The sequence below is a fragment of the Chiloscyllium plagiosum genome, chromosome 50, assembly GCF_004010195.1.
Source record: "Chiloscyllium plagiosum isolate BGI_BamShark_2017 chromosome 50, ASM401019v2, whole genome shotgun sequence".
NCBI lineage: Eukaryota > Metazoa > Chordata > Chondrichthyes > Orectolobiformes > Hemiscylliidae > Chiloscyllium > Chiloscyllium plagiosum.
Window position 1 is genome coordinate 6,466,808 of NC_057759.1, and position 13,710 is coordinate 6,480,517.

The window sequence follows — 13,710 nt, forward strand, 5'->3', positions numbered from 1 at the left end:
ATGGCGGTATGAACATTCTTCCCGATGAGCGCATTAAATGACCGAGTGCACTTTAATGTATTCTCTCTTTACGGGTAGGGACCCCATGACCGCACTGGACAATCAGCACAGGCGGTGAGCGAACAGACTGTTTATAAACTCGTGGGTTTCCGATTAGTTGGGTCATTTTCAGCTATTCCTAATGCGGTTAGAGCCATGCGAAACTGGCTGTGATGCATTTATAGAAAGATAATTGATGACAGACTACACAGGCAGCTAAAGTGCAGGAACAAAATGTTTTCCGAAGAGTGGTGAAATTTCATTGTTTGGCTTTTGTTTTTCGCTGTTGACATTATGCTGTCAATACAGGAAACACGGACTGTGGAAACATGATAGCGTTGTAAAGGAGCACTTTAAACGTCTCCAGTGAAATAGGGCCCATTGTTCTTCTCTTTAACTGTTAGCGTCGTGGGTGCCGGGGGATGGCGATAAGTAATATTGGCGCCAAGACATCAACGGCTTATCTTCAAATTTGAAAATGCCTGCCAACGTGTACAAGAGCAGGATGTTTTAGAGGAGAATGTATGCGTTGATTGTGTTTTTCATTGCAAAATTGGAGTTCAGACAGTCTCAGTTTACCCCATCCCCTCCTTTTCAGCTGAAAAATGCCTCGCTGGTGTTCAATCTGCTCTCTCTCTCTCTCTCGCTCCAGAGGATGGGGATAAAAGACTGTATATGAACCGAGCAGAGAGTAAAGCGCAGAGGGTCAGGGACGACTCCTTCAGCGACTGACGAGTTACTGCTCTGGATCAACCCAACCAGTCCCAACTTCAACGAACTGTGAAACTAATGGAAGGTCAAACGCGATCTGGGACGTTCGTAACACCAGTCTAAACTCATTGGACATTACCTAAAGCCAGATCCCTCAGGCAGTGAGAAATAGCGTAGTTCCAGACACTGTTGCAATCGTATTTTATGATATATTCTTCCTCTGCTCCCACAGACAGTAACAGTATCCAATGAAAAGGAGATAGGATTTCCTCGATGTCAGGTACAAAGCCCAGGGCTCTGAAATACGTAATTAGACAGAGATCAACTCCTTTCACAGATGCTGTGAGTGGCTCTTAAAAGAACCTTTGGGTTGGTAGATTCAAGAATACTCTCTTCACTTTTTAGCGGCTGCCGCAGAGCCGGTTTTCTTGGGCAGCAGCACGGCCTGGATATTAGGCAGCACCCCGCCCTGAGCGATGGTCACCCCTCCCAGCAGCTTGTTGAGCTCCTCGTCGTTGCGCACGGCCAGCTGCAGGTGCCTGGGGATGATGCGGGTCTTCTTGTTGTCCCGGGCCGCGTTGCCGGCCAGCTCCAGGATTTCAGCCGTCAGATACTCCAGCACCGCAGCCAGATAGACCGGCGCTCCGGCACCCACACGCTCAGCATAGTTACCCTTTCTCAGGAGCCTGTGAACACGGCCCACCGGGAACTGCAGGCCAGCCCGGGACGACCGAGACTTCGCCTTGGCGCGACCTTTCCCACCGACCTTTCCGCCTCTTCCAGTCATGGTCACGATCTCACAAACACTTTGAGAGAGAATGCTACAATCCGCCCACATTGCGGCCTCTTATACCATCGGGAGGAATGGTGCGTCGGCCATGTCTGATTGGTCCCATTGTTCAGCATCTACTAATATTGCTTAAATTCCCAATCAGATATCTGCCTCATTCCCCAGTCCGGAGAGGACACGGAGAGGAGGGCGGAAAGTACCGGCGCCAAACCATCAACCGCCTTTGTTACAACATGAAAAGCCCGCCAACTTACAAACAAAGGAATATATTTTACATTGAAAAACGAAGTACTAAAAAAACTGAGGAGGTTTTTAAAACACTTACTACTCGTATGTCAAGTTACTTTTACTTTACAAATGTATCCTTCTCACGGTCTTACTCTCCCTCATTTGCCCACCACTATCTGTCCATCTCTGATCTTGAGAATGGGTAATTTTCTAAAACTTAAGCTTAAACAAAACAGGCCAAACACTGCAGTCTACAACACATTTCAATAACACCCCAACATGTTAATAAAGCAGCACACAACATTCTTCCGGCTCAGTATCGATGGCGATGTTTAGACGATATTTTAAAGCCGTCCTCCCTTATCGCTCTCGATCAGATTCAGCATAATCACCACGTTTCAGTCCGGCAACTGTTTTGGTATTCTCTCAGTTAAAGCCTCTCACCGACCGGCAGAAAGGGCTTTGCATTTGCATTCTGAAAAATCGGATTAAAGCCGCGCAATGGAAATGTTTTTTTAAAGAGTAAAATGCGTAAATCCGTGCGACTTGAAGCTGTTGGCACTTCCATTTGGTTTGTTTGGGTGAAAATAATTGTTAACATTCCACCAGGGCTTTTAGCAACTTGAACAAATAAGATGAATGATGACTCCCTCGTGTTTAATCTGTTCTCTCTCTGATGAAGTCGCTCTCCCCACCTCGTCAATTTGCAAAGCACTTATAATATCAAAAAGTTCTCGAAGAAAGATACCGGGTCAAAACACACTAAAACAAATCAATCTTAAAAAATGACTCACTGGTGCTTAATCTGCTGTCTCCCTATAGAGAGGGGAAGGGGCTGTTTGTGATGTATTCAACACCCCCCCCCCCCCCCTCCCCTTTCCCCTTCCCCTTCATTCACGCATCTCATCAAGTTGCAAAGCAATTATAAAAGTGAATGCAGTGCCAAATCTTAAAATACCTTATCAAGAATCACATGCAGACTAAAACAAACAAGTCTTAAAGAAATGGTTCAGCTGTGCCAGGAAGGTTGTGTGTGGCTCTTATAAGAGCCTTTGGTTTTTGGGTGTGTTTATCTCCGTGCAATGCAGTTCTTCACTTGGAGCTGGTGTACTTGGTCACCGCCTTTGTACCCTCCGACACGGCGTGCTTGGCCAGCTCCTCGGGCAGCAGCAGCCGCACGGCGGTCTGGATCTCCCGGGAGCTGATGGTGCTGCGCTTGTTGTAATGGGCCAGGCGGGAAGCCTCCCCCGCGATGCGCTCGAAAATATCGCTGACGAACGAGTTCATGATGCTCATGGCCTTGGAGGAGACGCCGGTGTCAGGGTGAACCTGCTTCATTACTTTGTAGATGTAGATGGAGTAAATTTCTTTCCTGGACCGCCTCCTTTTCTTGCCGCCCTTCGCTGGCGCCTTCTTCACCGCTTTCTTAGCGCCCTTCTTGGACGCTTGCTGTGCTTTCTTCTCATTTTTTTTTATATTTCAAAAATACACTTTATTCATAAAATAATTTGATGGTCTGTACAGTTGGTCATGCCATACATACGTAAACATTTACATACAGAGATCAGAATTTACCATTTTTTTAGATACAGGTCTGTACGTTTATCAATCATATGTCCATATATTTAGCTGTGATTGGTTAGGGTGGGACCCAACGTGGATCTGTCAACGAAATGTGAAGTGGATGGTGATTCTGTTCCTGTCAGTCTGACTGAGGGAGATTTGTTTTATATCTGTTTCTGGTCCTCTCTCTGGGCTGGAATTAACACTGAGCTTGCCACTTTTCTAAGTGGTTACACTGCTGCCTCACAGCGCCAGGGACCCTGGTTCGATTCCGGTTTTGGGCGACTGTCTGTGTGGAATTTGCACATTGTCCCCGTGTCGGGTGCTCAGTTTTCCTCTCACAATTCAGACGTGCAGGGAGGTGAATTGGCCATGTTTACTGCCCATAATGTTCCGGGGTGTGTAGGTTAGGTGCATTAATCAGGGGTAAATGCAGAATGGGTCTGGGTGGTTACTCTTCGGAGGGTCGGTGTTGACTTGTTCGACCGAAGTGCCTAACTCTACATTGTAGGGATTCTAAGACTGAGAGTGTTTTCTAGGTTTGGGGTTGATGGAATTCCTTCTCAACTGCACGGAGTTGGAGAGAGATGACAAAAAGCTCCCATTTAAAACTTTTCTTGAGTCACGGGTTGAAAATGCCCGTCTTGACTGTGGGATTGTATATTTCTGAGAACTTGATTGCTAACTGTGGGCCCAGAGACCGATCTGTAACTGTGTGCTTTGCAAGTAACGACAGTTTATCAGAACCACGTTGCTGCAGTTTTTATTTCGGAGTATTGAACTTTCATGCAGGGATTGAGAACATTTCTCAGTTTCATACGAATGCCTGTTAACCAGCAACCGTTAGCATGTTATATATGTATCACTTTAACTTTGTATCTATCGAATCCTTATTTAGACATTTGGCATGAATTCAACACCTGTCCATTGACCTCTGTGTAACAGTCAATTAGTGTTACTTCAAGACAGGTTTTATTCTGTGATGTAAGCGGTAAAACTTCACACCATTTGCCTGCCACTTGGAAATGTTCCTCCGATCTGTGCCTAACCATCTCTGGGAGGTAAAGCATTTTTGTTTACTCTCTTTCACAGTCTTTACAAGCCAGTATGTTACTGGACTGTAACTCAAACTTTCTGAAATGTAACTTGTTGTTTTTACTCTCGAGGTGTCAGTCATTAACATAAGAATGTGTCTCATTTAGTATCGACAATTTTGAGTGTGACCAAACACCACTTTGGGATGTCTCAAAGCAGAAGGCAATAAGAAAAATGAGAAGTCAGTGACATTTTTATCTGCCTGTGTGTACTAAAGTTCTGAGAATGTGTGTTATCAAAATGTTTGAGAGAAAGTGAGGGCTGCAGATGCTGGAGATCAGAGCTGAAAATGTGTTGCTGGAAAAGCGCAGCAGGTCAGGCAGCATCCAAGGAACAGGAGAATCGACGTTTCGGGCATAAGCCCTTCTTCAGGAATGAGAAAGTGTGTCCAGCAGGCTAAGATAAAAGGTAGGGAGGAGGGACTTGGGGGAGGGGCTTTGGAAATGCGATAGGTGGAGGGATGTCAAGGTGAGGGTTATGCCCGAAACGTCGATTCTCCTGTTCCTTGGATGCTGCCTGACCTGCTGCGCTTTTCCAGCAACACATTTTCAACTGTTATCAAAATGTACCTGCCAGTTTTTTTTAATGAATATGAGAACTTTGTTTTAAATCTATACCCGTCAGTTTCTCCAATGTGAATGTTTGAGTGCAGTTTTCAATCTTTACCTGACAGTTTCAACTAAATCAATGGATGAGTGCATTTGAAAGTATCTTTCAATGTGTGCACTGTGAATAAATGAGTGTACTTATAATATTTGGTTCTGTTTAACATGACACTTGCCAGAAACTGCAGGAGCACTTTTTTTACTTCAAGTCTCTGTTGATCAACATGAATAAGATTTTATTTATTGCCATCCATGTCAGGGTAGCATGGTGGCACACTGGTGCCAGGGACCCAGTTTCAATTCCAGACTTGGTTCATTGTGCAAATTGCACACAGACATGTTCCCCGTGTCTGCATTGGTTTTGATACGACATGGGGTAAACCCCTTTGCTAATTTAAAACCAGCAACACAGAAAAGATTTATCCCATGCAGTAATCTGTGAAAATTTGATAGGCCAAGAACTAGTTAAAGTAAAGATTGACAGTTTTATATATTAAAGTATAACAGAGTGATTAACTAACAAGTATTTACAACTCCTTCTTCTAACCTATCTTCTATAATACTAGTCTGATAGAACTCATGATTAAGATTTACAAAACAAAACTGCTTATCTCAAAACCAGCAGCTTTTGGTTCTTTTCTGTATTCGGGTTGTCTTTTGTTCTTCTTGGGGATTGTGCTTCACAGGTCACTGATCGATAAAGGTACCTTTAACAGAGCTAATTTTCAGGCAGGTTTTTTACATGCTGGTGGCTTGGCAATTCTCCTCCCAACTGTTCAATTTTCCCCGGTCTTATACCTCCAGAGCTTCGGATGTGTCATTGACTTTTAAGATTGTTAAAATACACAATTCAAACTGGAATGGAATTTGATATTTTCGGGATATAATTTCAACCAAGTGGTTGAATTTAAATGTTTTTGTCTCCAGGCAAACAGCTACTTGGGTTGTTTGACTAAATGTTATTTTGTCTTTTTTCGGAACACTTAGAGATGTCCAGTAGTTCTACTGGCTGATAACTTTCTTAAAGGTACAGTACACCCACATCTTCATAACAGTTCCCTCTTGGTGCTCTAGTTTCCTTTCACAGTCCAAACATGTGCAAGTTAGCTGGATTAGCCATTGTAAATTGCCCTGCAATATTCAGCAATGCTCAGACTAGGTGGGTTAACTATGGTAAAAATGTGGTTACGGGGGAAGGGTGGGGTCTATATCTGGGTGGGATGTGCTTTGGCGAGTTGTTGCAAGCTGATGGGCCGAATGACCTCTATCTGCACTGGATAAATTTTATGTACTGTAAATGAAAGTGAGACTTTTTATACCACTGTCAGTCTCTGACACTCTAAGCAGTTTGGATAATTTCCACAGTTTATTTGATGGTAAGTTTATGATTGTAAGATATTTTCTGGATTGGTCAGTCTCTGGTCTGAATGTGTACTTTGAATTTATTGTTAACATGTTTATAAAAAGACCAGTATGAGAGTTTTTCATTGTGTCCAATAATCTCTGGGTATCTGTTTAAATGTGTACCTTTCATGTCAATTTTTGATTTCCCTTTGAACCATTTGAAAACAAAGTATGTATTCAGTCATTTCATCTGAGATGTATTCTGTTTTCTCCTGGTGGAAACAAATTAAATTGCAATATTTGTTTCAATCTGGCACTTGGCCTGCTATTTAATTCCTCCAGTTTGGACAAAAAGAATTGATACATGAATTACATACAGTCAGAGAGTCAGACAGCATGTTTAAGCCATGGTGAAATAATTGGATGAATAATTAGTCTGGATTTTTATTTACTTCTTTCCCTCTTAAGTGGAATACATTGTGAGCATGCAATAGGTTCAGTATTTTCTAATAAACAAGTAGAATGTACTTTTTGACCAAGTTGATAACATGCATTTAAAATCTATAGGAAGTTCACTTGTACACTGGGGCTGACACACACTCACACTGTCCTGGATAACTTGGTTAATAAAATGCTAATTCTCCCAACTGAGACCTCTTTGAGTTCATGTTTTTTTCTATTTTTTCCCCAAAAGACCTATTGACCTAACAGTATTTCTGTACTTTGCAAGTTATTCTGTATCCACTGTGTATTGGCACCATCTCACTCTTTGTTCTGTCCAGAAATTATCATTTTCCTTCAAGTCCTTCATTACACAAACAGTCTGCAACTGTTTGTTCTTCTTTGAGTGCAGAACTCATTTTGTTTCTTCCATTCACTGGTAAGATTTTGTTCTTGGGAAGTACTTTGTACCTGTCAGTCTGTGCTACTCAAAGGGACTGTGGATATAGCTTATTGTCCTTCAAAACTCTGCTCAGATGGGACAGACTGTGCACAGATTAGAGCAATATTGACTTGTGAAAAACTTGGAAACTAAAATTTAATGTTGACTACATATGCTGTTGTGTACATGCATTGATTTTTAGATTAGATTAGATTTCCTACAGTGTGGAAACAGGTCCTTCAGCCCAACAGGTCCACACTGACCCTCCAAAGAGTAACCCACCCAAACACCTTTTCCCTCTGAATTATGCACCAAATTGACAATTTAAGCATGGCCAATTCACCTGACCTGCACATCTTTGGACTGTGGGAGGAAACCGGAGTACCCGGAGGAAACCCACACAGACACAGGGAGAATGTGCAAACTCCACACAGTCACCCGAAGTTGCATTCGAACCCGGGACTCTGATGCTGTGAGGCAACAGTGCTAACCACTGAGCCACTGTGCCAAAAGAATTTTGAAAGGAACAGTTGTTATGGTACAGGAAGGATGCCCACACTTGATTAATCCTGCTTCAATCTTCCTGCACTGTGTTACTGAGCAGTTTAAATGTTTGCTGTTAAGTGGACAGCCAGTTAGCAAAGGAGAGAGTTTTCAGTTCATGTTTCGTGAAGTGAATGGGAAAGATCTTAATTTCTTTGACTGTATCTGTAGGATTCACAGACAAGTGAAACCAGAACACAATGTCACAGAAAGGATCTGTGCTGTTCTTCAGAGTCAAGGAGGTAAATGCAATGGACTTTTGCAACTCCGATAGTACGGAGTCTAACTGGGGATAATGATATCAAGGTGTGGCCTTTAGAGAGTCACACAGCTTTACAGCACAGAAACAGATCCTTTGGTCCAAGCTGTTATTGCTGTCCAGAGATCCTGATCTGACCTAGTCCCATTTAAATTAAGATCTCATGACACCAGGTTATAGTACAACAGCTTTTATGTGGGAGAACTATGGCGGAGCAGTGCACTGAAAGCTAGTGCTTTCAAATAAACCTGTTGTCTGAGAAACTGGTGTTGTATGATCCTTAACATTGTCCACCCCAGTGTAATGCTGGCACCTCAACATCATGGCTAGTCTCATTTGCCAGCATTTGGCGCATATCCCTCTAAACTGTTCCTATTCTTGTACATATCCAGGTGCCTATAAAAGGTTGTAATTGTACCCACCACCTCCACTTCCTCTGGTAGCTCATTCCACACAAGCACCACCCTCTATGTGATAAAGTAACCCTTCAGGTCCTTTTTAAATCCTTTCTACACAATTTAAACCTGTGCCCTCTATTTTTGCACGCATCCATACTCAGAAAAAGACCTTGGCTATCACCCTATCATGCCCCTTGTGATTTTCACAACCTGTACAAAGGTCACACCTCATTCTCCGACAGTCCAGGGAACAAAGCAACAGCCTGTTCAGCCTTTCGCTATAATTCAAAACCCCCAATCCTGGCAATGAAGCATACTGATGAGAGTAGAGCAGATGATTTGGTTTACATGTACTTCAGTCAGGCCGTTGTCGAGGCATAACCCCCGACCAGGGATGAAAGACTCAGCAGGCAGGCAGTATTCAGGCAAGTGGTAGGTGTTTATTCAACCAGAAACCGGTTAGTGCAGGTAGACGGCCTCTGAGAGGACAAAAGATAGTCCTCCGAGACTGGCCTCAGAACAGAGGTCTATGACACAGTCTGATTTTACAATAAAAAGCAATATTTTTAATAAACTTTCTGATAACAATCACATACAACTTTATTATGATGTTCCTCTCTCCTACTTTGCATATCCTAATCAATGATGGGCATTTCTATGGACTGCCCCAGGATCCCCTGACATCTCAGAGTTTAGCGGAAATTGTAATCACTTGGCCTTGTGATCTTTCTATGCATCCTATTCATTTTTATTCCAAAGTTATTTACGATACACCTTCAGGTTTCTCTCAGGCTAGCTTGTCCCGCAGGACAGTTAAATGTTGTTATACATTGTATTCCATTTTATCAAGTTCAATTGCTCCTCTGATATAATTAGGACAGTGGGGAATATATGAAGAAAAAACAAAGGACAGCTTGTTTTGTCTTACTTGCCATAGACTTGTAATTTTAATTTTTATTATAAAAAGTTAGTTACAAAGTGTGAAGTAACTTATTTGCCCCAACTGTTAACACTTTGTGATTAATGGATTGTGAGCAATCTATTTTGTTCTGGGAATAAGAGAAGGTGTTACCTAAAGCTAACTAACCTTCACTTCCAGGTTTAAATGCTTCTTTTCCTATTTATACTTTGGTATTATGCACCTATTTTTTATGCTGAAAACTACTGTGATGATGCTAAGACTCTCAATGAGAATTTTTCGTAATATTCAAACTTACTTAAAGAAACGGATAACTTTAAGATAACTTTAGCTATTACACCTTCAGCTGTTTTAGGGCATTAATGGGCTGTAACTAGCACCTGGTGTCTGTTCAGTAACTGGGACAATTACCCTTTCATTTAATGTGGCTGGAGTTACTCATTTAGCGGACCTTCGGTCTGCTTGTCAGAACTGTTTCGAATTGGAACAGGCTGGGTCCTTGGAGTGGCTTGTTCAATGGTATCATTTTAACTTATTGTGTGAGTGGGCTGTTTAGCTTAGATTCTGCCTGCCATTCTGTTTCACAACCTGCTGTTTAATTCTACTTTACACTTATACACCAGTTTGTGTCAACAGACATGGGCTACTCTATCTGGCCTGGTACAGGCCACCCCGACAGCCTTTGACAAAGTCCCATATAAAATACTGGTCCAAGATTGGCTCTTGGAGTCTTAAGCAAACTGGATCTGAAATTAGCTTGCAGACAGGATGCAAACTATGATGGTGGAGGGTTGTGTTTGTGATTGGAAGCCTGTGACCAGTGATGTATCACAGGGATCAGTGCTGAGACCCTTGCTGCTTGTTGTGGACATATTAACAATTGGATGTGAATGTAGCATGTATAATTAGTAAGCCTGCAGATGAAGTTTTCGTGTGGATGTATTAAATGTTTCAGTGTAGCCTTAGAGTGCAAAGGGCCTGTCCCTATGCTGTATTGTTCTTTGCTCTATGACATGAAAGTTGGCGGTGTTGTTGACAGTGAGGGGGATGGTCTCAGGCTACAGTATGAGGACATTGGGTACTGCAATGACAGATGGAATTTAATCCTGATAAATGTGAGGTAATGCATTTTGGGTGGTCTAATAAGGGAAAGAATTATACAATGAAGGATTGGTCCCTAGGGAGTACTGAGGAACAAAAGAACCTTGGTGTCCAAGTCTACATATCCCAGAAGGTGTCAGCACCAGCAGACAAGTTGCTGAAGAAGGTATACAGAATGCTTTCCTTCAGTACCGGAGCTGTTGAATATAAGAGCGAGGAAGTCTTATTCCACCTTTATAAAACAGATCAAATACTGTGTGCAGTTCTGATTTGTCACAATTCTAAAGGATGGGATTGACTGCAGCCGATGTAGTGGGTTGGAAAGTTTCCGTCAAAAGGGGAGGTCGTATGAGCTGGGTTTGGTTTCCTTGGAGCTGAGGAGGTTGAGGGAGGATCTGACTGAGATATACTAAATTGTGGAAGATGTAGGCAGAGTAGATTGTGAGAATCTTTCTCTTTTTGGCTGATGTGTCTGAGACCAGAGGGCACAAGTTGAAGTTGTGGGGAAAGCAGTTTAGCAGATATCTAAGAAAAATATTTTGATGTAGATGGTGGGTAAAGTTTGTAATATGCTGCCTGAGAGTGTGATGGAATACTCTCACAGCATTGAAGCAGCATCTGGATGTGCCATTAAAGAAACCAGGGCATAGTTGGCTGTGGGCCAAGTGCAGGTCAATGGGATGAATGCAGTTTGGTGATTGTTGGACATCATGGACATGGTGGACTGAAGGGTCTGTTTCTATGCTGTATGACTCTATAACTATAAAATCCTTTTAAATGTTTTCTGCACCATCTCAAGTTTAACAACATCCTTCCTGGTGAAGGGTGATATGCACTGTATGACATCCTGACAGCCCAACTCCTGCACTCAATGTTCTAACCAATAAAGACAAGTATGCCCAATGCCTTCTTCACCGCCCTGTCCACTGGTGACTCTATTTTCAAGAAAATATGCACCTGCACTCCTCGGTCTCATTGTTCAGCAACGATCCCCAAGACCCCACTATCAAGTGTACAAGTCCTGCCCTGGTTTGTCTTATCAAAATCTAACACCTCACATGTATCCAAACTAAACTATCTGCCACTTCTTGGGCCCACTGACCCACCCGATCAAGGTCAGAATTAGTATTTCTTTCTCAGTGCACAGTGATATAATTATTTGAAGACTGTTGAAGTAAAGGTAGGTGTTAATTATCCTGGTCTGTATTGTGATGATGCTCACCATCATTGGGACACAATATGTGGCTCTACGGAGAGGAGGAGTAAGGGAGAAGGACTTTGATTTTCTCTCAAGCAGTGGAGGAAAGTGCAACAGTCAAACTAAGATCTTTGAAGAATGAAACTGTTGAATTCTTCTCGCAAAAAGATAAAATGAGCACCTCCAGTAAGCTCCCTTATCCTGTGAGAAGTTACAGGGAGATAGTCACACCTTGGGGACAAGAAAATGGCCAATGGGTCACAGTCAGGGGACTGAAAGGGAACTAGCAGACAGCACAGGGATCCCCTGTTGCCATTCTCCTTAACAACAAGATACCGTTTCAAATAGTATTGGTTTGGGGCAGACTTACCAGTAAGTCTCTGGCACACAGTCTGTCCCTGTTGCTTAGATGTGAAGTGGGGAGAGGAACAGCGCATTAGTCATTGGGTTCTCCATAGTTAAAGGGACAGATATGATGTTCTGTGGGAAAGAGAGAGATTCACGGTCGGAGTATTGCCTCCCAGGTGCCAGGGTTCATGATGTCACAGATCGTGTTTTTGGGATCCTTGAGGAGGAGCGGGAGCTGCCCAAGTCATGGTCCACATAGGCACTAACAACATAAGTAGGACAACGGATGCGGATTTAAGGCAGAAAGTCAGGGAGCTAGGGTAGAAGCTTGGAGCTAGAACAAGCAGAGTTGTTAACTCTGGCTAGTGCCCATGCCACATGCTAGCAAGGCGAAGAATCGGGAGAGAGGATTTCAACATGTACCTAAAGGGATGGGGTGGGAGGGAGAGTTTTGGATCCCTGAGGAAAAAGGGACCTTTGGGTAGGTGGGACTTCTACAAACATGATGGTCTACACCTGAAGCAGAGAGGTACCAATATCCTGGGGGAAGTTTGCTAATGCTCTTCAGGGGGGTTTAAACAAATTCAATAGGGGGATGGGAACCTAAATTGTAGTTCCTGTGTCCAAAGTTGAGCGTAGTGAGATCAGAAATATGGTTTCAATGTTACAGGAGTGCACCAGCAAACAGGAAGGTGGTTTGAAGTGTGTCTACTTCAATGCCAGGAGCATGCAGAATAAACTGGGTGAACTTGCAGCATGGGTTGCTATCTGGGACTTTGAGGTTGTCGCCATTTCGGACACATGGATCAAGCAGGGACAGGAATGGTTGTCATAGGTTCTGGGATTTGGATGTTTCTGTATGGACAGAGAAGATGGCAAAAGAAGGGGAGGTAGGGCATTGTTAGTTAAGGACAGTATTACGGCGGCAGAAAGGATGCATGAGGACTTGTCTAATGAGGTAATATTGGCTGAGGTGAGAAACAGGAAAGGAGAGGTCACTCTGTTGGGAGTTTTTTATAAGCCTCAGAATAGTTCCAGAGATGTAGAGGAAAGGATTGTAAAGATGATTCTGGAATAAGAGTCAATGTAACAGGGTAGTTGTTCTGGGAGACTTTAAATTTTCAAAATATTGACTGAAAATGGGTCAGTTTTTGTCCAATGTGTGCAGAAGGGTTTCCTGACACAGTGTGTAGACAGGCCAACCAGGTGCGAGGCAACAATGGATTTGGGACTGGGTAATGAACCCGGCCAGATGTTCGATTTGGAGGCAGGTGAGCATTTTGGTGAGCGTGACCACAATTTAGTTATGTTTACTTTAGCGAAGGAAAGGGATAGGTATATACCACAGGGCAAGATTCATAACTGGGGGAAAAAGCCATTATGGTGCGAGTGGGCAAGATTTATGATGCATAGGATGGGAAAGGAAACCGCAGGGGATGGCACAATTGAAATGTGGAGCTTATTCAAGGAACAGCTACAGTGTGTCCTTGATTAGCGTGAATCTGTCAGGCAGGGAGGACGTGGACGAGTGAGGCAGCCTTCGTTTACTAAGGAAGTTGATCTCTTGTCAAGAGGAAGAAGAAGGCTATGTTACGATGAGACGTGAAGGCACAGCAAAGGTGCTTGAGAGTTACAAGATAGCCAGGAAAGACCGAAAGAGAAACTAAGAAGAGCCAGGAGGGGACA

At 43.1% G+C, this 13,710-nt stretch overlaps 3 protein-coding genes across 3 annotated transcripts in view; 1 reads left to right on the forward strand and 2 right to left on the reverse strand.

Annotated features, from left to right (window-relative positions):
* Positions 1-1,105: 1,105 nt before the first annotated feature.
* LOC122544547 (histone H2A-like) lies at positions 1,106-1,552 on the reverse strand. The gene has a single exon (XM_043683862.1). It carries the CDS (start codon positions 1,535-1,537, stop codon positions 1,145-1,147), a length of 393 nt encoding a protein of 130 aa, XP_043539797.1. The 5' UTR covers positions 1,538-1,552; the 3' UTR covers positions 1,106-1,144.
* Positions 1,553-2,843: 1,291 nt separating this feature from the next.
* On the reverse strand, positions 2,844-12,816 carry LOC122544508 (late histone H2B.L4-like). Its single transcript, XM_043683744.1, has 2 exons — positions 12,778-12,816; positions 2,844-3,229 (listed from the first exon to the last, which is right to left on the reverse strand). The coding sequence occupies exons 1-2, from the start codon at positions 12,814-12,816 to the stop codon at positions 2,861-2,863; spliced, it is 408 nt and encodes a 135-aa protein (XP_043539679.1). The 3' UTR covers positions 2,844-2,860.
* Positions 12,817-12,958: 142 nt separating this feature from the next.
* Positions 12,959-13,710, forward strand: part of LOC122544509 (histone H1.2-like) — a 5,009-nt gene continuing 4,257 nt past the window's right edge. Inside the window, exon 1 of the mRNA XM_043683745.1 lies at positions 12,959-12,982. Within this exon, the coding sequence (XP_043539680.1) occupies positions 12,959-12,982 (24 nt within the window). The remainder of the gene's footprint in view (positions 12,983-13,710) is intronic.